The sequence below is a fragment of the Triticum urartu genome, chromosome 5 (genome assembly GCF_003073215.2).
Source record: "Triticum urartu cultivar G1812 chromosome 5, Tu2.1, whole genome shotgun sequence".
NCBI lineage: Eukaryota > Viridiplantae > Streptophyta > Magnoliopsida > Poales > Poaceae > Triticum > Triticum urartu.
The window spans coordinates 431,815,697-431,839,041 of record NC_053026.1 but is presented as its reverse complement, the minus strand read 5'-3'; the positions used below and the strand labels follow the sequence as shown (position 1 = coordinate 431,839,041).

General features: G+C 47.4%; 1 protein-coding gene across 2 annotated transcripts; it reads left to right on the top strand.

Annotated features, from left to right (window-relative positions):
* The first annotated feature begins 9,894 nt into the window (after nt 1-9,894).
* LOC125509548 (50S ribosomal protein L4-like) lies at nt 9,895-16,234 on the top strand. Of its 2 annotated transcripts, XM_048674536.1 has the most exons (10): nt 9,895-10,045; nt 11,123-11,230; nt 11,351-11,427; nt 11,503-11,557; nt 13,385-13,502; nt 13,792-13,940; nt 14,354-14,461; nt 14,547-14,666; nt 15,489-15,662; nt 15,778-16,234. In XM_048674536.1, the coding sequence occupies exons 2-10, from the start codon at nt 11,162-11,164 to the stop codon at nt 15,877-15,879; spliced, it is 972 nt and encodes a 323-aa protein (XP_048530493.1). In that variant the 5' UTR covers nt 9,895-10,045; nt 11,123-11,161; the 3' UTR covers nt 15,880-16,234. The 2 variants fall into 2 exon arrangements, with proteins under 2 accessions (XP_048530493.1, XP_048530494.1); XM_048674537.1 differs by lacking the exons at nt 9,895-10,045; nt 11,123-11,230; nt 11,351-11,427; nt 11,503-11,557 and adding an exon at nt 12,381-12,494.
* The last annotated feature ends 7,111 nt before the right edge of the window (nt 16,235-23,345 follow it).

The following is a 23,345-nucleotide window of genomic DNA, read 5'->3' as shown; positions in this document are numbered from 1 at the left end:
CTGAAATCAGTTGGTTCCTATGGGCTCCCGCGACTCGGAGGGCGACTCGCCGCTCGGTCCCCGACCGCCGGCGGCCCTGCTACCGGACATCCATCCCGCGGCCTCCCCGTCCGCTACGATCGCTGCCGCGCCGCCAGCCTCCCCGTCCTCCCCCCCCCCCCCCCCCCCCCCCCCCCCCCCCCCCGACACTCGCGGTGCCTGCTGTTCCCGCGTCCCCCGAACCGGTCGGGCCGCCGCGCTGGGCTGACCTTGCGGAGGAAGACGACGTGGCTGCCGGACGCCCGGTGGTGCGTTGGGAACCCCCAGCTCGGCCGCCGTCGACCCGAAGGGACTGCGCCCTCCTCCCTCGCCGGGGCGGATCGGGCTCCCTCCCGCGGTCGCGCCGGTACCCTGTGGCGGTCTCCCCGCAGACGCCTGGCCAAAGGGCCCCCCTTGGGTCCCGAACCGCTCGCTGCCGCCGCGCCCAGGCATGGGGCGTCGCTGGGCGGCCGGACCAGGGGTGTGCCCGGCTCTCATGGCGTTCCTCCTCCTCTCGGGCACCCTCCTCCCTGGCCGATGTGTCGCCGGGCCGCCTGACGGCCTCTCCGGCTCCCCCCCGTTCTCGTGCGCCTCTCGCCGTTTAGGCCATTTATTGCGTCATTTGGGGCCTCCAAGCTCAGCTACTCACCCCGCCTCGCTCCCCAGATGCCTCGACCTGCGCTCGCCCCGTCCAAGACGCCGGTGCCGGCCGCGGCGGCGGCGGCGGGAGGGGAAACCCTCGCTGCCCCCTCATCGCCTCGCGGGCTGGGCCGACCCCAGGCAGGCCGTCCCCAGCTAGACCGGCCAAGGATGGGCCCTGCGATTGGCACGTGGGCTGCTCCGATGCTGGGCTGGCCCACTCTGCCCTGTCCGCTCCTGGGCTGCGCGGCCCGCCAGTTAGGTCGATTTGGCCCCCAGCTGGTTTCCCCAGTCCTCCATCCTCTCCACCGAGGCGCAACCCAGCGGCAACCCTACCCCTCGCGCTCCCCTCCACCCCCGCCGCCACCCAACTCCCGCACGCGCCCCAGGCCGCCCCCTCCGAACCCGCCCCCATGACGCGGGACTGGGGTGATGAGGGGACCCGCCCCAAGAGACGCGCCGACAACCGCCGTGATGTGGTGCGCCCATCGCCTGAGGCGATCCGCCGGGAAGAAGACCTGCGCCGGCACCTATCGTCGCGCGATGGCCGTCGATCCCCCCGCACTGACCGGCGCTCGCCCCCACGCCATTCGCCTGGGCGGGCTGATCGCCGGGGCCGATCTCAATCCCACTTGCCCGCTCTTGGGGCGGACTGGCGCAACCAATGGCGTCGCTCCCCCTCCCCGACGCGGCGTCGGGACGACCGATCCCCTGTCCGCTCGGGCCGCTCGCGCTTGCCTCCCCGTCCCAACCAGTAGCTCTCCCAGCCCGCGCCTACCGCCCCTGGTCGTCGGTACCAGCCGCCCCGAGACGAGCCGACCTTCCCTCCCAATGCTAATGGGGCAGGTCGCGGCCGTCAGGGGGCTAAGAGGAAGAAGAAGCGGGGTCTTGGTCGTGGTAATGGCGGTGCCCCTCCACTGGCTCCGGCGCGTGACCCGCCAACCTCGCCCGATCCGGGAACCAACCACAAGACCTCCAGAAGTGCTTCAACTGCGGCCTCGCCAGCCATTCGCAGGTCGCCTGCACCAGTCCACAGTGCTGCTACATGATGGACGGTCGCCATGATGGATGGTAACCAGTTCTCAGTCATCTTCCCCGACGCCGTCAGCCACGGGTACGGCACCCGCAGTGGTGACATCACTCTTGCTCTCTACAAGCTAGTGGTGGACATCTCGGTGCCGATTCGTGACCCCTTGGCGGTTGCCGTCCTTGACACGGCTTGGATCCTCATTGCCGGCCTCCCCGACATCGCACGCTTGGAGCGTGTCATCCGAAGCATGTCCCGTATCCTTGGCAAGGTGGTCGTGGTGGACGAGCTTTCCCTCCGGAAGGAGGAGGAGGTGCGCGTCAAAGTCAAGTCCCTCGACTCGTCCAAACTCCATGCCAAGATCCAGGTGTTCTTCAACGACCAGGGCTTCGACCTCAGGATATCCCCCGAGCCGCCCAACCACGTTGGCCGCCCACGCATCCCCGACGACAACTTCCTGGGTGGCGATACTGAGGGGCCGGGTCACCACAGCGACCGGAACCCTCGCCACGGTCCCAACCCCGGCTCGGAGGAGGATGACGACGATTCCGAGGATAGCCCGCCCCACCCCCCGGCTTCCGCTCCAACCTCGAGGGGCGGCGCGGGGACCGGCCGCTCCCACGTCGTGGCTCTGTCGCAGCCGGCTGACGGCAACGACTCCTCTGACGCCAACCTCCAGGTGTTCCCGGCCTCCTCTCCTCGCTCCCCCGAAGTCCCACCCTTCGCTCCAGTCGTCACCGCCTCCACCATCTGCTCGCCTCTGCCCCTCACGCTGGATGCGTCCTCGGCTGGGCTGGGGTCGGTTCCAGTCCGGCCGGCTACTGGCCCGCATGTCGAGCCGACGCAGGCCGACCCGGATGCGCTCGGGCCCCTCCCAGACCTGTCTCCTCGTGCCGCGCCTTCCCTGCGCTCGGTGGCAGAGGCCTCGGCTGGGCAGGGATTGGATGTGGAGCAGACTTCGCCCCCCCCCTCCCTGGCCGCTCCGGTGCTCCTGGTCCCGCTGGCGTTGGGTGCGGGCCCTGCTGATGATGCCCCACCGACTCCCCCCGCAACTTCTACAGTCCTGCCCGTGCTCACCGCCTCACCGATTCAGCTCCTGGCTCATGGCCCGATGCCCGGAGGGGCGACGGCGGAGGTGACCACCCCGGTGGTTGCCCCCCCTCCCCCCTCGGACCGCGGCGTACTCCAGGAGAGGCAGGTCGGCCTCGACTCCAGTGACGTCCTCTCGTCGCAGCGTCAGGATCGAGGCGGCCAGGCCGGAGGGTAGCCCAGCTCTGCCCATCCCCGAGCGGGCGGAGCTTAGGGCCGCCGCCCGGAACCTTGAGCCAGGTACCCCGCTCGTCCCAGTAACCCCCTGCTACTTGCTCGTTTTCCGCTCTAGATTCCGCTCCGTTAGGCCACCTGGCTAAGGTGGCAACTGATTCGGCCATCATGTTCCGGGGGAGATTGGCCCCCCGCTAGTCCAGATCGCGGCGATTCGTGCTTGCAAAATCCTAGACGGGCACCTTGCCGAGGCACGGGCTCGCCTCCAGGACGCCTCCGTCTCCTCCATCGTGGCTCCGCGCGGGTCTGCGTCCCGTGCAGCCATTGTTCCGACTGAGATCCGGGGCCGCACCCGTTCACGCACCGCTGCCCTCCACGCTCAAAGCGCATCCCGAGTATTGGGGTCAAGCAGCCCCCCAATGGCTTCATGATGCGGACCCTATTCTGGAACATCCACGGCTTCGGTCAAGACGGCCGACGCCGCCAACTCATCGAGTACATGAGGAACGAGCGAATAGACATTGTAGCCATTCAAGAAATGATGCGTACGGAGTTTGCGCTGTCGGAACTCGAACATTTGAGCTCCGACTTATTTGCTTGGCACTAGCTCCCTTCTAGTGGGAGCGCATGCCACTCGGGTGGTATCCTTCTAGGTGTCAAGGATGCCACCTTTGAGGTCGGAAGCATGGACCGTGGTGAGTTCTTCGTCGGCATGGAGATCTTTGAGCGTGCCCTCAACTTCAAATGGGAGGTCATTGCCGTTTACGGACCGGCAGACCATAGCCGCTCAGAGACCTTCCTCACTGAGATCCGAACGGAAGTCTTGGCCGCCCAGCTTTCGGTTGTGCTGGGTGGAGACTTTAACCTCATTCGGTCTGAAGAGGATAAAAGCAATAATCTGGTCAACTTTCCCCGGATGCAAATGTTTAATGGCTACATCGCGGACACGGGGCTCCGTGAACTAGACAGGGTCGGTGCCAGGTTCACCTGGACCAACCGCCAGGCCGACTCGACTAGGTCGGTCCTTGACCGGGTCTTTGTCTCCCCGGAATGGGACTTGCGGTGCCCTCTCGTGTCGCTGCGCGCGATTACTAGGATCGGTTCTGACCATGTCCCTCTACTTCTCTCCTCAGAGAACGAGCGACCCCCCCAGCCTCCCCGCTTTCGCTTCAAGACATTCTGGTTGAATCAGCCCGGGTTCGCTGCTGCGGTTGCCGCTCGGTGGCATGAGGCTCGTGAGGCACCCACCGCTCCCTCTCGGCCGTCGACTCCTGGAATTTCTGTGCTAAACGGTCGCGCCAATTCATGAAAGGGTGGGGTGCTAACTTAGGTCGCGACCTCCGAGAGCGGAAGAGAACTCTCCTTGAGGGCATCCAGGCACTAGACCTTCGGGCAGACGCCGCGGGCCTCTCGGCCGAGGAATGGATGCTTAGATACGACTTGGAAGACCAACTCACGATCATCTACACGGACGAGGAGGCATACTGGCGCCTCCGAGGTACGCAGAATTGGGTCCTCAAGGGGGACGCCAATACAGCTTACTTCCAGGCAATCGCGAATGGCGCCGACGCCGTAACACCATCCCCTTGCTCTGGGATGGTGATACCTTGCTACAACAGCCGGAGGCCATCCGGGCCCATGTTGATGGCTTCTACAGAGACTTATTCTCTGCCTCCCCTCGGGGAGGATTAGCCCTTGCCCACGATATTTGTCCGCCCCGATACTGTGTTTCAGAGGAGGATAACGTTGCTCTAACGGCGCCGTTCTCTGAAGCTGAAGTATGGCGGCCATTAAGGGCATGAACTCATGCTCGGCCCCCGGCCCCGATGGCCTCCCAGTAAAGTTCTTTCAAACTTTCTGGGAGTCCATTAAACCAGAGGTCATGGTCCTATTTGAGGAATTCTACGTTGGGTCCATTGATCTCACCAGGCTCAACTTTGGAATTATCACCCTCATTCCCAAAGTTACGGGTGCCTCGGACATCCGCCAATTCCGCCCAATCACGGTGATCAATGTCATCTTTCGCATCCTCGCGAAGGGGTACGCCAATAGGGTGGCCCCAATTGCGGACCGGATCATCCACCCGGATCAGACGGCATTCATCCAGGGCCGCTATATCCTGGACGGAGTCCTAGTGTTTCATGAAGCACTACACGAGGTGCATTCCAAGCACCTCACGGCAGTCTTCCTGAAACTGGATTTCCACAAGGCCTATGACACGGTTAGCTGGCACTTCCTACGGGAATGCCTGCTTCGGAAGGGCTTTGACGAGCGATGGGTGACCCGGGTGATGCAGATGGTGTGCTTAGGCAGAACCGCAGTGAATATCAACGGCGAGATTGGCCCATTCTTCCCCACCTTTTGTGGGGTGCGCCAGGGCGATCCATTCTCTCAGTTCCTGTTCAACGTTGTGGTAGATGCCCTGGCAGCCATCTTAGACAAAGCAAAAGCTGCGGGCCACATCAAAGGCATTGTCCCACACTTAGTAGGAGGGACCGACTTGTCCCTCCTACAATATGCGGACGACACCATTATCATGGTGGAAGGATCGGCGAGCGACATCATGAACCTGAAGTTTCTCTTGCTCTACTTCCAGCAGATGTCTGGCCTCAAGATTAACTTCGATAAGAGCTCAGTGATGGTTCTGGGATATTCCGACGCCGATCGCCGGAGTATCGCAGACCGGCTCAATTGCCTGCTCGGGAGTTTCCCCACGACTTATCTCGGGATACCCATTAGTGACTCGAGGCTCACGGTGGCCGAGCTTCGGCCCACGGTAGGCAAGCTCCATCACCATGTGGAGCCATGGCAGGGAAGGTGGCTTTCCAAAGCCGCCCGAGCAGTGCTGATCAACTCGTCCCTATCTAGCCTGCTCCTAGTCATAATGAGCTTTTACAGCCTGCCTGAGACTCTGCACCATGAGATTGCCAGGGTCCAGGGTCGCTTCTACTGGGCCGGTGAGGGAGACAAGCAGAAATACCACATGGTGCGATGGTCTGAAATTTGTAAGCCTCGTGATCAGGGCGGGCTTGGGATAATGTGCTCCAAGCGGATGAACATTACCCTCCTAACTAGATGGCTTTGGCGGATTACGAACGGCGAGGGTGGCCTGTGGCTCCGCATCATTCAGCGGAAATACCTACGAGGCCAACCCCTCGCCTTTTGCCAGCGGTCCGGTGGTTCCCAGTTCTGGCAATCTATCATACAGCTGCTTCCGGTCCTTCGCATTGGATCCTCGATTACGGTCGGATCTGGCACTGCCACGCTGTTTTGGTTCGATCGCTGGGCTGGTGATGCCCCCTTCGCGGATCGTTTTCCTGACCTGTTCTCCATCGCGGTAGACCCGCGGATTTCGGTTGCGACGGCCCTTATTGACTTAGGGCGTCTCGCATTCCGGCGCCAGTTTGGCCCGGCAGAGACTGCGGCTTGGGATGACCTGATCGCGTGCATTGCGTTCCACGAACCTGTGCTGGAGAATGGAGAGGACCGCACTCGATGGCGTCTAGAGCCATCCGGGCTTTTCTCCACCACGTCGCTCTACAAGGCGATCACCCCTACCCCGGGCCCCGCGGCGCTTACCGCCATCTGGGAGATCCGGCCCCCCTTGAAAATTAGGATATTCCTGTGGCAATGGATTCGTGGCCGCCTTCCATCTGGGGTGGAAGTTCTAAAGCGCAACGACCCCGGCGATGGCCGTTGCCCGCTATGCGGGCCGGAAGAGGATTCGAACCATATCTTCTTCACCTGCCTGTCCATGCAGTTCCTCTGGAGCTGTTTCCGCGAGATGGTTGGGGGTAGTTGGGCCCATAACAACTTCCCCGATCTTTTCGCCGAACTCCAGGCACTGCCACCTTCGTCCCGCCACATTAGCTGGCTGACCATCGATGTGCTTGCCTGGACGCTGTGGACTATTAGGAATAAACTTGTGATTCAGCGTATACCTCTTCGACGCGCTACTGATGCTTTGTTCAAATGGTCTGGTTACTTGCAGCTTTGGCGGCCGCTTAGCCGCCCTAGGGAGAGAGACGCCATCACCTTCATCATCACCCAGCTTCGCGCGATGGCTCTCCGCATGGCTCCGCAGCTTCCCCCACCACCACCCGAGCCAGATTAGCTATTCTCCGTCTTCGACGCTGCCGCCGTGTGTTGGTTGTGCCACCCTTGTGGTGTTTGGGCTTGTTGTGCTGTGCCCACAGCAGACTCTGTGGTGTATGTGTTGTTCGTGAGTTTGTGTTGGACCTTGTTGCGGTGGCGTTGTGTGTGTGTGTGTTGGATGATACCTTGTTGACTTGTGCTTGGTGGTTGCTTTATTTATAAAGCGGGGCGAAAGCCTTTTTCGGTAAAGCCAGTCCTCCTATTGAACGTGCACCAGCGTCAAATACCCGACCCAACGCCTGAAGTGAGCCGCAAATAGGCCGGCCCAATCCGGCGAGCTCACTTGAGCAATTTTGTTGAGTTTTCTCATCGGTGTTCATGTTGGGTTTTCACAAAAAACAAACCAATCTATAAAATAGAAGATATGTTAGAAAAAAAATGTTCAATATGTGTTTAAAAAAGTCAGTCTGTATTAAGAAATGCTCATTGTCTATGGATTTTTTACCATACATTATGAAAAGTTTACTGCACATATAAAAAACTTTAGCCTGTATTAAAAACATCGCCACATATCAAAGAAAGTTCACTGTACATTAAAACAAGTAAAATGTATATAGAAAAAACGTCAGTATATTAATAATGTTCCATGTGTATTTGAATTTTTTCACCATATATTAGAGAAATTTTTATAGTGCAAAAACAACTATACACAATTAAAAGTGAAAAACCCTATGGAAAATAATCAACCCAGAAGGAAAAACAGAAAAATAAAAAGACAAATACAAAGAAATAAATAGGCCCCTGAGTGCCACACGTGTGGCACGAAGCAATTCCTCCTTGACTTTTGATGGCATGTTTAGTTAACGAGGATGTCAACTTTATTTGTGAAGCATGGTAACTTTCTATTTGAATGGCAAGTTTCAGTTTTTTGGGTTTTTTTGGATGGTAATTTTAGTTGTAAAAACATCAGTGTGTGTTACTTCGTGCCCCACACGTGACACTTATCATTTTGTTCTTAAATTTACATGAATATTTATTTACATTCTATAAACTTTTTATAAAATGTCAATAACATATTTGTGATACACGTGAACATTTTTTAAATATCACAAACATTTTTTGGATGCACATTGAACATTATATGAATACATGTTAAACATTTTTTTAAATACATGATGAACAGTTTTTTTCAAATACACATTGAACATTTTTGTATACACATTTTATTTTTCATATACACGCTGAACATGTTTTGATACACATGGAATATTTTGCAATACATGATGAACATTCTTTTCAAATACATGTTTGAATTATTTTTGGATACATGCCAAATATTTTTCAATTTGAGCTGGACATTTTTTGAATACATGTGAAAACATTTTTTTGAGTGGTACGGACATTTTATACAAATTATGCGAAGAAAGTTTTACACGAGACCATTTTTTAAATGCGCAATGACACTTTTAGAAATGTAAGTAAATTAATTGTTGGAATATATGTATTTAATTTTTTTAATATAAAAAACATGGGATACATTGTGATGTATATTGTGCGTACGCTGTGCCATACTTTCAGAAAAGAAAGGCTTATTTTTCACGACAGAGGCTTCCAACGTTTGAAGGAGTTTATTTATGCTGGTGCTGTATTAACATCAGGAAACCTTCTGTTTGAAGAAGGGGCACTGCCGATGGTTGATGGTCTTGTTGTAATATATCGTGTGTCAATGGTTAATGCCCATGGATTCCACTTGTGTATCGAGCACCTCCAAGACTGAAACATGCACAAGTTCGTTTGTACAAAGAGGGCGCAACATTTCTTTTAGTCGCTTGTGCAGAATTTGGTATAATGAATGGAACATATACTCATCCTAACCGTCTCAGAGTAACTCCAATAGAACATGCCAATAGAGTGAATTATTGCTCCGAGGAATGTCCCACCAGAACCGTGATAGATCGAGAACTAGCCGCTAGTACAACTAGGCAGAAAGGTATATCTCATTTCTATTATGTTTTAGTGGCTCATGGTTCCAACAACCATTATATTGCTTTCTATGTATTTTATGAGAGAATTCCTTGTTTGGCCCTTTTTTCTTAAAATGCGGTTCCCCATTTGGCCCAAAACAAAAATTTCTGCCCTGTTTGACACTAGTTGTAAGTTTTCTTCACTTTTCTCATGTACAATTTATTTTTATAGTTGCAACATTCGAAGTGTGTACAAGCTTCTGAATTTAGGCACTTATTTATTTATTGTTTTGGTCCAAATGGGGAATCACATTTTAAGAAAATTTACAACTTTTAGGCACGATGGCTATGTACAAATTGTTGAATCTCTGATCGTTTTTGTCATTGCAATGTTCAAGTCACAATGTAATGGATGTTCTCTGCAGTATCAAGGTCTACAAGTAACAATGAGTGCATTGTTGGTTGGAATGGCTTGGTTTTATGCATTTGTACATTTGTTGCCTACTCTTATGAAATTGAGAATTCAGGCAGATTTTGAATCAACTGCTGCAAAAAGAAATAAATAAGAATATTTTATTTGTGAATGCCTGTCATCCTAGGAAAGCATGCAGCCAAACTTGTATAGCTTTGAACATATAGGATATATAAAATATTAATATTGGGATTATGGAGATAATCTTCAGTTTATTTTGGGATATTTGATTTGTTAGGCACAAGGAAGCTAAGTCGATAATTAAAAGAAAAAGAGATGACAAAAAAAGATTTGATAATTAGAAATCATGTATTTTATGGGTAATTAGAAATCATGTATTTTAGGGATAATTAGAAGTTTATATATTTTTTTAAACTGTATTAACCAGATTACGTGGTGCCTGGAGCGTTGTTGGGCCGGCCCAGCCGCCATACATGCCGGCGGGCGCGCGACCTGTGACTCCGGGACCCCCATTCGCCGCCGCTCTCCCCTCCTCCCGCTCCCAGATCACGCCGCCGCACACGTCGCCGCCGCCGGACGGGTCAGGCGGCCATCACCGCTGCGGAGGTGAGCACCCCCTCATCCATTCCCTCCTCCCCATTTCCACCGTCATCCCCTCCTGCCCTCTCTTCCGTCCGCTGGCGCGCCACTCCCTGCACCCCGTCGCCGTCCATCTCCGTGAACCTGTGACTCCGTGAACCGGCGAGCCTCCTCGCCGCCGTAGATTTACTGCTCCCTTCCCCCCATTCCCCTCTCGCTAACCCTCTCTCCATCTCACTCTGCGTGAATCGCCTGTAAAGAAGACTGCGCTGCTCTCCCGCCCCCTCCCCCTCCCCCTCATCCTTCTCCCGTCGCCCCTTCTTCTTCTCCTCCCCACGCTCCTCCTCCGTCGCCCGACATTTCCGCCCACTCTCCTCATCCCACGTTTCTTTGCTCTTCTACAACTGTGTTATTCTGGCTAGGATGCATTTTCTGGACCATGGTCTGTCTGCATTGCCGACCTGATTTGGGACTTATTTTGATCTCTAAGTTGCTGCTGCTGACTACCTTAGTTAGAAATGATGATGCAGTGCCAGCGTGATGCAACTGTTTGGGCTATGGTTTCTTTTTAGATATGTGCTTATATATGATTCCATGCTAAACTGATTGCAGTTGATGTTTATGTATGATGATGCCATGTCTTTGTTGCTTAGTTTGTCAGAGGTGCAAGTATGATTATCTTAAATGATGGCGTTTTTCTGTTTTGCTTGGCTCATTTATGTGAACGTAATCATGTATAAACAGTGGAGGCAACAATCAATGTCTAGATTTTTTTTAGATGGACGGCATCAGCAAGAAAACGGCAAATGCTAATACTGCGAGCTGTAGGCTTGGCTTGGTTGCTGTTTCGTGTTCATACATGGCCATGATAGTTACAAGGGCACCTACGGACCGATGCATGAGAGAGACATGGCTAGGATGTCAAATTTACGTTTTATCTACTACTACAATGGCACAAATTGCTGCAACCAGCTTAATATGAGTAGGGCGCCACTTTTTAACTTGTGTACATTGTTCCGTGATAGGAAATTGTTGAAATACCCATTCCTATCCAGGAGGTCTATGGGACTTATTATCACTTTCTTCCCCTCTTTGTTTGTGCAGGCCGCTGCTGCCGCTGGGAAAGCTTAATCACCAGCAGCCATGTCCATCAGATCTCTCATCGCAGCATCCAGGTCCAGACATGCCCTCGCCGCTGCCACCATCTCTCAGGTTAGGTGCCCCTCCCCCGCGCTTCCTCGAGCTCTTTCTTTACAACAGAAGCAGAACACTGATTCACAATATCTTTGAACTGATCTGATGTGTTTTACTGCACCTTGTCTGATTGATCAGGCAACTTCCAGGGCGCACCAGCACGCCTGCATGCCTCCTCTGCTCTCGGGGCTTGGACCACTCGCGCGCGCCTTTAGGTATAGTCTGTCATGCCAGCCTGCCTCTTGCTTGTGGAAAGAGCTGAATGAATTGTTCGTGCTATATGTGTGCAGCTCAAGCGCTGCAGTAGCAGATGTCAATTCAGGTGTCCGTGTTATGGAAGGGCAGGTGTGTTACTCCCCTCCCTAAATCTACCATGTTCTGCTAATTGTGTGTGAGCGTACAATCCATTTCTAAGTTTGTAGTAGCTAGAAGAATATGCGCACTTCGCCGTGCTGGCTAGTGTGGCCCTGGCTGATGTGCTGTTTAGAACCACTTCAAAATGTTGCTTTAATACTATATCTGTATAATGAGTTGATATCCATATATGTATAGTTTAGCAGACAGAAAAAATAACACCTCTTTTTCTTGGTCCGAGTAAATGCAATGCAAGTACATTAGAGAATCAAACCAGAATGCTATTACCGAGGTGGGATGGGTCTATTCTATCTAGGCGATACATTGCATTAGTTAAATTGAACCACACACCATAATATCTTAAGTTATTGTACTTTGTGGATGTTATATGAGCCTTATAGGTTTACGGCGTTGCCCTACTTTCTCTGTATATATAATGAACAATCCACGAATACATGCATTATGATTTTGGTAGACATTATCCGCCTTGTGCTTCACCAAAAACACCATAGTTAAACCCTTGTAACGTAAAAGATGGGGAGGTTTGACACACACTTTATAAGCCACCCTCCTTCACTTAGGCAAGGGTTTGCACACACTGTAATCTGACATCCATACGCAGAGAAAAAGCTCCCGGAGCACAGGACTTAGGGTCTTTACCTCCGCCGCAAGGGGCCTGAACCTGCAAAAGCTTCTGTGTCACACTTGCACCTAGCGTGATCCTGCTACTTCCCTACCCCTCTCTCGTACTGTCAGGACTTCCCTCACGACACTCTCTGACTCCCCAGGTCGCCGCCACCGCTGCGTCCTCTCCACCTGGCGCCAGCCGATGCACGCCCTCGCACGTGCCGCATCCCTCCTGCGTCGAGCCATGGCTTGCCTGCCCCAGCTCGGCGCCATCGGCTGCGGCACCCCGCTCCTCGCCAAGGTCTTGTTCTTGCACCCCATCCTCCCCATGTCTGTCACGTTGGTGCTCCGTGAGGCTAGAGCGACGTGCTCCGCCAGTTTGAATACGTGAGAGTTAGACCGCATTTGGCTCATTGGATGGGTAGGGTTTACGGGGATTTTAGAAACTATGGATTTGGGCGTCTCTGTTGGGATGGTACCAAGATCCCATCGATCAGTCAGGATTTGTGGAGCAGTTGACACTGATTTTTGGGCGGTTTGGGTCACATTCCTGATATATGGGAAGAAGAAATCGCCTATGCTGCTATGTGCTTCTACTCTAAGAAATTAATTTTGGGTAATTTTTCTTCTTACTTTTCACCACCCGAGGGGCATATATAACCGAACAGCTTCCACAAGTACAGTGGCAGAACAATAGAATTAAATCGCTAAACAGAGTGCCTGTTTTAACCGAATTACAATCAACAGTAATTAAGACAGGATGCTAAATAACAGCAGCCGTTGGATATGGCCGTCAGGCTTGTGCGCCATTGGATAACTGAACTTGTACCTCACTTGTTTGGTGCCGATAGATGTATGTGCTAAAACTGCCCCTCCTTCTACGACCTGACAGATGACCAGATACCACTTTGTGAACAGATTTTGTAATGGGTTTTATTCCTGGTCGCTTCTAGTTTGGAAATGTAGCGTTTGATTGAGTGTGATTCGGGTTAGGTATCAACTTACTCAAGGGTACTTCTAGATCCAGATAGCAATGATTAACAAATATGGGCCTGCTTGAGTTCTATCTCAGTAATGATTAGCAAATAGCAACAATGTGTTATGTTCAAAAGTTGGTTTTCTGTATCTTGGCTATATTTCCTGGCATGTGATTCTAATTCTGCCTTCTCAGTTAGCTTTCTTCATTTGCAGATTTTGCCAAATGTCTACTCCAAAGGGTATTCTACTCTTTTGGCTCCAGCAAATGAAGCGCTGATTCCACCGGAACTTCTATCTAGCAAGACTGTCTGGACACCAGACCGAGAGCTTGGTGTGTTTCTAGTGTTCCTTATCCATCTGTTGCTATGACATTGCTGTTTCTCTTGAGTGCCCTATGGGCTATTTTTATCTAACTGACAGAGATTTCTTCGTTAACTCTGCGCTCTTTGATTGAAAATTGAGCTTCACTGAACAAGATTTTTCATAATGGGACAGAACTTGATGTCACTTTTTATGTAGTGATAATTGGCTAATAGAAAGCTATATATATATATATATATATATTATTTTCACATTATGCTGAGTTGTAACTTGTAAGTAATATTAATATTTTATTACAGGGCAGTATGAGGACCTAGTAGCTAGAGTAACAAACTTCCATAATGAGGACAACGGATTCATGGTTTTGGATGGTGATGTTTTTGATGTTCCAATTAGGAAGGATATCGTTCACAGGGTAGTAAGGTGGCAGCTTGCTAAAAGGCAACAGGTGCACACTACGATCTCTCTTGTTCTGTTGATTGACTTAAGCTCACAAGCTCCCAAATCATGTGATCTGTATGTTGGGTGTAATATCAGTTACTCCCTCCGTTCCAAATTACTCGTCGTAGAAATGGATGTATCTAGAACTAAAATACATCTAGATACATCCATACCTGCCACAAGTAATTCGGAACGGAGGGAGTACATTCTTAAGTTCAGATATTTAGGGAGTGTTCGGTGATCCACTAGCTCCACAAATCTGAGAATCTGCAGAGCATCTACTCCCCCGCTCCTGGACTTTTAACTAGCGCTCCACCAACTCCCGGAGCGAGAGTGTGGAGCGGAGGAGAGCCGAACAGGCCCTTAAGTTCTATCTTTCTAATGCACGTTCCGATAATTGCATGCACCTGTCTTTCACAGGGGACACACTCAACTAAAACTATCAGTGAAGTGAGCGGCACAGGAAGAAAGCCTTACAAGCAAAAAGGAACTGGAAGAGCACGTCATGGAACATTGCGTGGTTGTCAGGTTATACTACCCTATCTTGACATTCCTCCATTCATATAAATGGTATTGAATAGGCTTCGGAGATATCTCATCTTGTTTGAAACAGTTTCGAGGAGGTGCAACTATGCATGGCCCGAAACCACGAAGCCATGCATTCAAGTTGCAGAAGAAAGTGCGACGTCTGGGACTTAAGATAGCCTTGTCTGCTAGAACAGCTGAGGGGAAGGTATTTGCTGCCTTACTAAATCATTGTGTATCTTCCTGGATGTTCTTGTGTAGAGTTAGCTCCTTCCTTATCCCAAGATAACTATTTCTGTTACAAAATGGATTCTGCATTAAATCATGAACCCTTGTTTAGTACTAGTATGCTTCGGGCAACAGTAATGATCATGTTTATTACTACCTCTGTACCACAATATAAGACGTTTTTGCAGTTCTAATTGAATTGCAAAAACGTATTATATTATGGCATGGAGGGAGTATTTGCTAGAACTATGCGAGAATTAATGTGCTGTTTCAGAAGCTGTTGATCAGCATGTCACTATGAAACTGTTTTGCTATGTTTTATGCTTTCTAGATCCTTTCACGATATTTTGTACTTTATAGATCCTTCCTGAAGTTCAGAGAACAGACCACTTATCCCTAGTTCTAATGGAGCATGAACTAGTTGTACTTTTTGATCAATATCATGTATTTGTAGAATGGTTTCTCTGACTGCCTTGTCTTCTTAGACGATTTACTTTTAGGTTGTCGCTTATGAGATGTGACATTGAGATGGTATTGTTTCCACGGCTTCTTGAAAGAGTAAAAGCTATTGAAATCTATCGATCAGTGTGTAACAATTAATTTGTTTTATGCAATGTTATTTTCTTCTGGTGCTGCTCCCAAAAATTCTCGAGCACACAAAGTGACAAAGGAAAAACTTGACCATCTGTTATCCTGAACGCAAATACGTATACATGAGTTGGCCCGGAACTCTCCATCTGAAACCATTCTCTGCAGTAACTACGTATGCATGTATAGTTTACTTGACCATGTTTTATTGTAGCTCTGCATCTTCGAGGACCTAGAAGTCCCCAGCCACAAGACGAAAAACATCGTGCAGTACATCAAGCAGATGGACGATACGAAGAAGGTTTTGTTGGTGGATGGAGGCGACATTGATAAGAAGTTAAAGCTGGCCACTAAAAATCTTCACTACGTGAATGTCATTCCTTCGATTGTAAGTGTCTGGGTATCTCAGCGGCTTAACAATGATTAACAGTCCCATTGTGGTTTTCGCAGCAGATATTGTGACCCAAGAATAGTGTGCTGATGTTTTACATGTTCAAATGCAGGGCCTCAATGTCTACAGCATCCTGCAGCATGACACCCTCGTAATGACTCGAGACGCCATCAACAGAATCGTGGAGCGGATGCACACCCCCATCAGCCGCTAGCAAAGCAGGGCTTCAAAGAACCTTTCTATGCATACGACGTCTTTTATCCAGTTTTGGTACAGCCGTTCATGAGTAGGCGAAAGTGCAGCCCAACCCTTTGATTATCTGTTGTAAGGAGATCGTAGCACTAGTGTTTTGTTGCAGACGCTTTAATGAGAAATGCTATGGAGAACCTGCGGATGTACCCACTTGGAATCCCACCCCTTTTCGTACATCCCCTTCATAATACACTAGAGGACTGTGCTTGCTTTGCCGCGCCGTTCTTCACTTGTGGGGTTAACTTTTCTTTTTCCCCAGCAGGTTATTGTGGATGATTGTTTTGTTTTGATTTTATCTATGGTCTGGATTTTAATTATGTTTTGATGGTGTTTTTTAATTCGTATATTGTGTTGTGTTGCCGTTAGATATGGTATTTATTCTAATTTGACTGTGGGGTTGTTCAGCTCGTGTTTGTGGTTTTTTTACATGTTTCGGCCTTGGTGCCAGTTGGTGGTGGTTGTGATGTCCTTGAGAGCTCTTCTTCCGTGCGCGAACCATTGAATTGTTGATATACATTGGCTGACCCATGAAGTTCTTGCTCGCTGTGCTTGGCTTCCTTCTTCGCTGGCTAGCCTAACTTTTTTTTGCTTGCCTTACTATTTAAGCTAGAAAAAACAGCCATCGTGTTTCTTTTTTGAAACACTCCATTTAATCAAAAGATATTGTGAATTAGAAACTATAAATTTTAAACTACATTCACAAAATTTTAAAATATTTATGGAGTTTAGACAATATCTGTGAATTTGAAAAAGGTTTGCAGATTAAAAAATGTAGGCAGACTTTAAAAATGTTCATAAACTTTGAAAATATTCATCTATTTGGATATTTTTTACTGATTTAAAAATGTTCACATATTTTTAAATATTCATGAATTTTAATGAATATTCATGGAAAGTAGAATAAAAACAAAAACAAAAACAAAAACAGGGAAATAAACAGGAAAAGCCCCCCAAAAAAATGATTTCGCTGCAAATCAAATGTCAGATTTTTTTAGCATGGCAAATGGAATGCCCAAGATTGCAAATTATGTTTTCGTGAGAATGGCAATTTCCTTTAGCAAGTATGGCAAATCCTAGCCGTGTTCAGTTTTTATGCCAGAAATTGCCATGGTTGATAGAGGAAATTGTCATCCTCATGACAATATAATTTGCCATGCTTAAAAATCTAACGTTCTGAAAGAAATACTATGAAATTGATAAAAAAACACAGGAAGAAATAAAAAGGGAAACCATGGAATACCTTCTCAAAACCGGAAAACTATGTGTTATTCTCAACCAGCGACACATTACACTTACAGACGGGCCCCACAATGATCCATAGCCTCTGATGCACCAAGAGGCTTGAAATCTAGAGAGCTTAGTATCTTAATATACATTGTATTCCTAGCCTAACTCTGTATTCTTTACTGAATCCCACACGTATTTGACAAAAATCAGTTCGTACGGATGACATTGGTCATCATTAATGCGTACTCTCATGTATTTGTACAACAATCATCACCTGTTATATCATTTATTTTTGCTCTTTGACTATCTAGAGCGGATGTGAGTGTCAAATTAATTAAAATGCTTATCTACAAATAAATTATTATTATTATTATTTTATTATTATGGGAATGCCTAACTTCATGGTTAGCTTTATTCAACTCAAATAACATTTAAATCATATGTTGGAAAAACAACAACTCAAAAGAAAAATTCTGCTAAAAAACTTGAGATAAAATCTAGTGTGAGTCCAGCTACAAGGACGGAGGATCAACATGCCCGTGAGAAAAACAATATCTTCACCGTTAGGAGTGCATATTGACCGGGACAAGATATTTTATTTTTTGAAAGAGGAGGCAAAAGATTTGTCTCATTCATTAATCAGGGGAGAAGACAAGGTTTAAGTTGGAGCCACAGGAGGCCCACTGAATACAAAAGTCATTACTCTCGCGACATGAAATTTGCGTTTCGCACCTGCTAGCACCCAAAGCCTAGCTTCCTCCTTCAAGTTTCGCAAGATGATTTGGGAGGCGTCAATTTCTTCCGGAAGGACCCTCGCATTTCAACCGGGACAAGATTTCATTGTTTGGGCCCTTGAGAAAAATGACATCTTTGCCATTAGGAGTGCGTATCGACTAGCAGTTGACGAAGCCTCGGGGTGATCACTTCATTTAGAACTAATCTCGATGGTTGTCCAGACGGGTGGAAGGTGATATGGTCTTGCCTTGCGCCATCGAAGGCTCTCTCTTTCTAGACCAATTCATTCGCAACCTGGTGCAATAAACACATGAGGAATTTAGAAGTGCACGACAACTGCCTTGTTTACCATATGGAGGATGAAGATACTTTCCATGTGTTTTATGCCTGCGCTAATGCGAAGAGGCTATGGCTGACAATGTCCTTAGAATGGGAGCTACATGCGTTTACAAGCATCCAATCTAGTCATGGCTGGTTCTTCCCTCTTGTGTGCAAGATTGATGAGTCCATGCGTGTTCGCCCGTTGATTCTTCCAGGAATGAGCTTATCCATGCAAAGCCGGCCCCACCTATGGATGTTTCTGTAAGATTATCAGTTATGTAGCTTCTCTTTAGTCGTTGGACGTGGATACAAATGGAGATCATCTAAAGGGAAAGATGGTGGACCGGACATGCTTCCCAAATACCGAGTCTACATGAAATAACAATAATGACGATGGCTAGCACATATTTTCTTCAAATCATAGTTCCATTAACTTCATCAAATGCAACAAGCCATGGGGAAGATTAACGGCGCACCGGCAATGCCAATTCCAATGGAGCAAGAAGGCATGGCGACAGAGCAGTACACACCATCAGATCCTTGTCATAATCCAACGAAGATAAATGAGGAAGCTACTGAGGCTCTAGATCCCGCCGCCAGTGGAGGTGCTGGGGGCGGCGAGCAATATTGGATTTAGGGCCGGTGGGCCGCTGGTTCCCGTAGCTGATGGGGAAGAGATTGTGGTGGAGATGGTATGATACTGATATGCTGCTACCCTCTGCTTCTGTTGTGCCGCTGTCGTTCCTGATGTGCCGCCATGCTATTGCCCACTGCTGTCAACCTGCCGTCACCCATGAAGCTCTTGCTCACTAAGTTTTGCTTCCTACTTCGCTGGCTAGCCTAAGTTTTTTTCTTTGCTCGCCCCACTCTTTAAGCTAGTAGAAACAGCTATCGTATTTTCTTATTTGAAACAATCCACAAAATAAGTTAAGGTTTAAAAATATTGTGAACTTTAAAGCCATAAATTTTAATAAAATATATTCACAAAATTTTAAAATATTCTTGGATTTCAAACAATATTTGTGAATTTCTAAAAGGTTCTCAGATTAAAAATGTACTGACTTTCAAAATGTTTGTAAAATTTGAAAAATCATTAATTTGGAGATTTTTTTATTGTTTCAAAAATGTTCACGTATTTTTTAAATATTCATGGAAAGTAGAATAAAAACAGGAAAAACCTAAAAGAAAATGATTTTGCCGCAAATCAAATGTCAGACTTTTTTAGCATTGCAAATCGAATGCCCAAGTTTGCAAATTATGTTATCACGAGAATGACAATTTCCTTTAGCAAGCATGGCAAATCCTATCATGTTCAATTTGTTTTTTGCAGAAATTGTCATGGTTGATGAGGAAGTTGTGATCCTCACGACAATATAATTTGCCATGCTTAAAAATCTAACGTTCCGAAAGAAAAACTATGAAACCGATAGAAACACAAGAAAAAAGCAAAACCATGGAGTACCTTCTCAAAACCAAAAACATATGTGCTAGTCTAAACTAACGACACATACACTTACAAATGGGGCCCACAGCGATCCATAGCCTCCGATACACCAAGAGGGTTAAAATCTAGAGAGTTTGGTATCTTAATTAATATACATTGTATTCCCAGCTTAACTCCGTATTCTTTACAGAATCCTACACATATTTGACAAAATCTATTTGTACGGATGACGTTGGTCATCATTAATGCATGCTGTCATGTATTTGTACAACAATCGTCGCCTGTTATATCATTTATTTTTACTCTTTGACTATCTAGAGCGGCTGTTAGTGTCAAATTAATTAAAAGGCTTATCTACAAATAAAAAATACATTATTATTATTATTATTATTATTTATCACGGGAAGGCCTACCTTCATGGTTAACTTTATTCAACTCAAATAACACTTACATCATATGTTGAAAAAACAACAACTAAAAAAAATCTGCTACAAAACTTGAGATAAAATCTTTTTTTTTTGTGTGTGTGAGAGGGGGGGGGGGGGGGGGGGGGGGGGTGAGTTCAACCACAAGGACGGAGGATGAACATGCCCGTTCACCATTTGGAGTGCATATTGACTGGGACATGATTTCATTGTTTGGCCCCCTGAGAAAAACAATATGTTCATCGCTAGGAGTGCATATCGACTAGTAGCCGACGAAGTACCGGGCCCTTTGATCGCTTCATTTAGCACTAATCCCGATGGTTGTCGGGACGAGTGGAAGGTGATATGGTCTTGCCTTGCTCCACTTAAGGCTCTCTCTTTCGCTTGGCGTATAGCGACCACTTCATTTGTAACTTGTTGCAATAAACACATGAGGAATTTAGAAGTGCATGACACCTGCCTTGTTTGCCATATGGAGGATGGAGATACTTTCCATGTGTTTTGCGCCTGCGCTAATGCGAAGAGGCTATGTCTGACAATGTCCTTAAAATGGGAGCTACATGCGTTTACAAGCATCCAATCTAGTCATGGCTAGTTCTTCCAGCTCGCATGCAAGATTGATAAGTCCATGCGTGTTCACCCGTTGATGCTTCCAGGAATGAGCTTGTCAATGAAAAGCCGGCCCGACCTATGGATGTTTCTGTAAGATTATCAGCTATGTAGCTTCTCTTCAGTTGTTGGAGCCTTGGAGGTGGATACAAATGGAGATCATCTAAAGGGAAAGATGGTGGACCAGACGTGCTTCCCATATACTGAGTCTACATGAAATAACAATAATGACGATGGCTAGCACATATTTGCTTCAAATCATAGTTCCATTAACTTCATCAAATGCAACAAGCCGTGGGGAAGATTAACTACTCACCAGCGATGCCAATTCCAATGGAGCAAGCAGGCATGACGACAGAGCAGTACACGCCATCTGATCCTTGTCATAATCCAACCGAAGACAAAGGAGGAAGCTGCTGAGGCTCTGGATCCCGCCGCCAGGGGAGGTGCTGGGGGCGGCAAGCAACATTGGATTTAAGGCCGGCGGGCCGCTGGTTCACGTAGCTGACAGGGGAGAGATTGTGGTGGAGATGATATGATACTGCTATGCCGCTACCCTCTACTTCTGTTGTGCCGCTGTCGTTCCTGATGTGCCGCTATGTTGTTGCCCACTGCTGTCAACCTGTCATCGCCAGAGAGAGAGAGAGAGAGAGAGAGAGAGAGAGAGAGAGAGAGAGAGAGAGAGAGAGAGAGAGAGAGAGAGATTACTGAGAGTAGGGCCCTAAGTAAGAGGTAGGGATTTAGTTGTGGAAAAATAGACACGACGTAGGAGTTTAGCGGCTTCGCCACCGTTCGTCTTAAGTCGCGAGAAAAAATGGGACCAGTGGGGCCGATAAAACTGCGTCCGGCTACCATGACATATCCTGTAATTACACGCGTCAATTTGTCATAACTCACCCAGAGCCGAAAAATAGGAGGAAATATCGATCCTTGCAGCTTTAATCTCGTTAGAATAGGGTTTGCAAAGTGACGGGTCAGGGGTCCGGGTTCTCCTATTCTTTGCTCATTGTAAAGAATAGTTCTCGAAATGCATGGTGGGCCAGCGGCCCATGTAGAGCTTCATGCACTTGAGACAAACAGAGACAATATTGCTTTTTAGTCGGTTTTACTTATATTTTGTTTTGGCATTTTCATTTTAAAGATTTGAAAAGTATTCATGAATTTAAAAAGACATTCATGAATTTTAATATATTCATGAGTTGAAAAACAATTGTGATTTTAAACAGTAAAAAAACATGTAAGACCAAGAAAAAGGAAAACCCAAGAAAAACATGAAAAATCATGTCCTGAGAAAATCATGAATGAGACGGATAAACAAAAGAAAAAAAGCCTTCTTTCGCAAAAAAAGAAAAAAAGAAAAAAAGCCTTGGCATGCGTACGAGGCGAAGAAGTTAAATGGGCCAAGGTCCAAGCGCGGCAAGTGTGTGTGAAGAATGGCTACTATTCTACTACGCACCGGGATCCTTCTATACGTCGCTTTATGTGCCTGTTCAGTCAACCGGCGCTCGCTGCCGCACCTGGTGGGCCGGCCTACGAAACACACACTACAGTGTATTCATAGAGCGAAAGAGCCCACCAAAAAAGATGCTCCCGTGAGGAATGAAGCTAACCACTAGAGCTACTAGGCACTAGTGATTGGTTGTAGTGCGAACGTATTAAGAACATCCGTAGCCGCGCTATCTATTGCAGATACATTTTGTAAAAACATGATTTTTGAAAAAAATGTGTACACAATTTGAATGTTTGTAGATTTCAGAAAAGGTCACGAGTTAGGAAAAATTTCATGTATTAAAAAAAGTTCATCAATTTTGAAAAAAGTACAGCGATTTTAGGAAAAGTTCACAAATTTAGAAAAAGTTCACCGATATAGGAGAAAAATCATTGTTTTTGAAAAAAAGTTCATAGATTTTCAAAAAGGTCCACAAATTCGTAAAAGTTCCACAATTTTAAAAATGTTCACCAGATTTCAAAGAAAGTTTATAAAATCGAAAAAAGTTCATCGATTTGGAAAAAATAGTTCATCAATTTAAAAAAATATATTCAATTTTCATAAGAAACATTCAAAAATGTTCATTGATTTGAAAAAATCATCGATTTTGAAAAAAGTTCACGAAATCAAGAAGAATACAAATAAGGAAAAAGAAAATAAAAATAAAAGAATGTTAAGAAAAGGGAAAAGTAATCACAACCGGCCAGTGACCTGGGTGGTTACTGCTGTTTACCTCGTACAGGAGATCTTGGGTTCGACCCCACTAACTCATGCGTTTTGATTTTTGCGGGTTAAAAATTAGAAAAAAAAGATACATGGCCGGCCCAGTATGCAGTAGAGGGAGTGCGCTTCAGGCGCCCGCTTACAAAATGACGAAGAGAGGACAAAATGGGCCGTGCGGTACTGTCCGACCATTTAGCATATACTTTCATTTTGTATTTTAAATATAAAAACTTGTCCAAACACTTTGATCAGAATATCAAGTACAATGCTCAGACTATCCGTGAAAAATGTCCCCAGATACCCATGTCGTGCACCAATATTTTCTGATACCAATATAGCACAATGCTCCCTCAAAGAAAATATAGTACAATGTTGGGGAAAAAGTGTGTGTTTTAGTTTCACCATGATAAATGCTGGAGCACCAAAAAGGCTGGATACCTGAAAAGAAAATCTCG

Excerpts from the sequence above, each read along its gene's own strand:
- LOC125509548 (XM_048674536.1), top strand. The coding sequence starts at position 11,162 with ATGTCCATCAGATCTCTCATCGCAGCATCCAGGTCCAGACATGCCCTC. Across the intron at positions 11,231-11,350 it reads CCGCTGCCACCATCTCTCAG|GCAACTTCCAGGGCGCACCA; the intron begins GTTAGGTGCCCC and ends CTGATTGATCAG. Across the intron at positions 13,941-14,353 it reads AGCTTGCTAAAAGGCAACAG|GGGACACACTCAACTAAAAC; the intron begins GTGCACACTACG and ends TGTCTTTCACAG.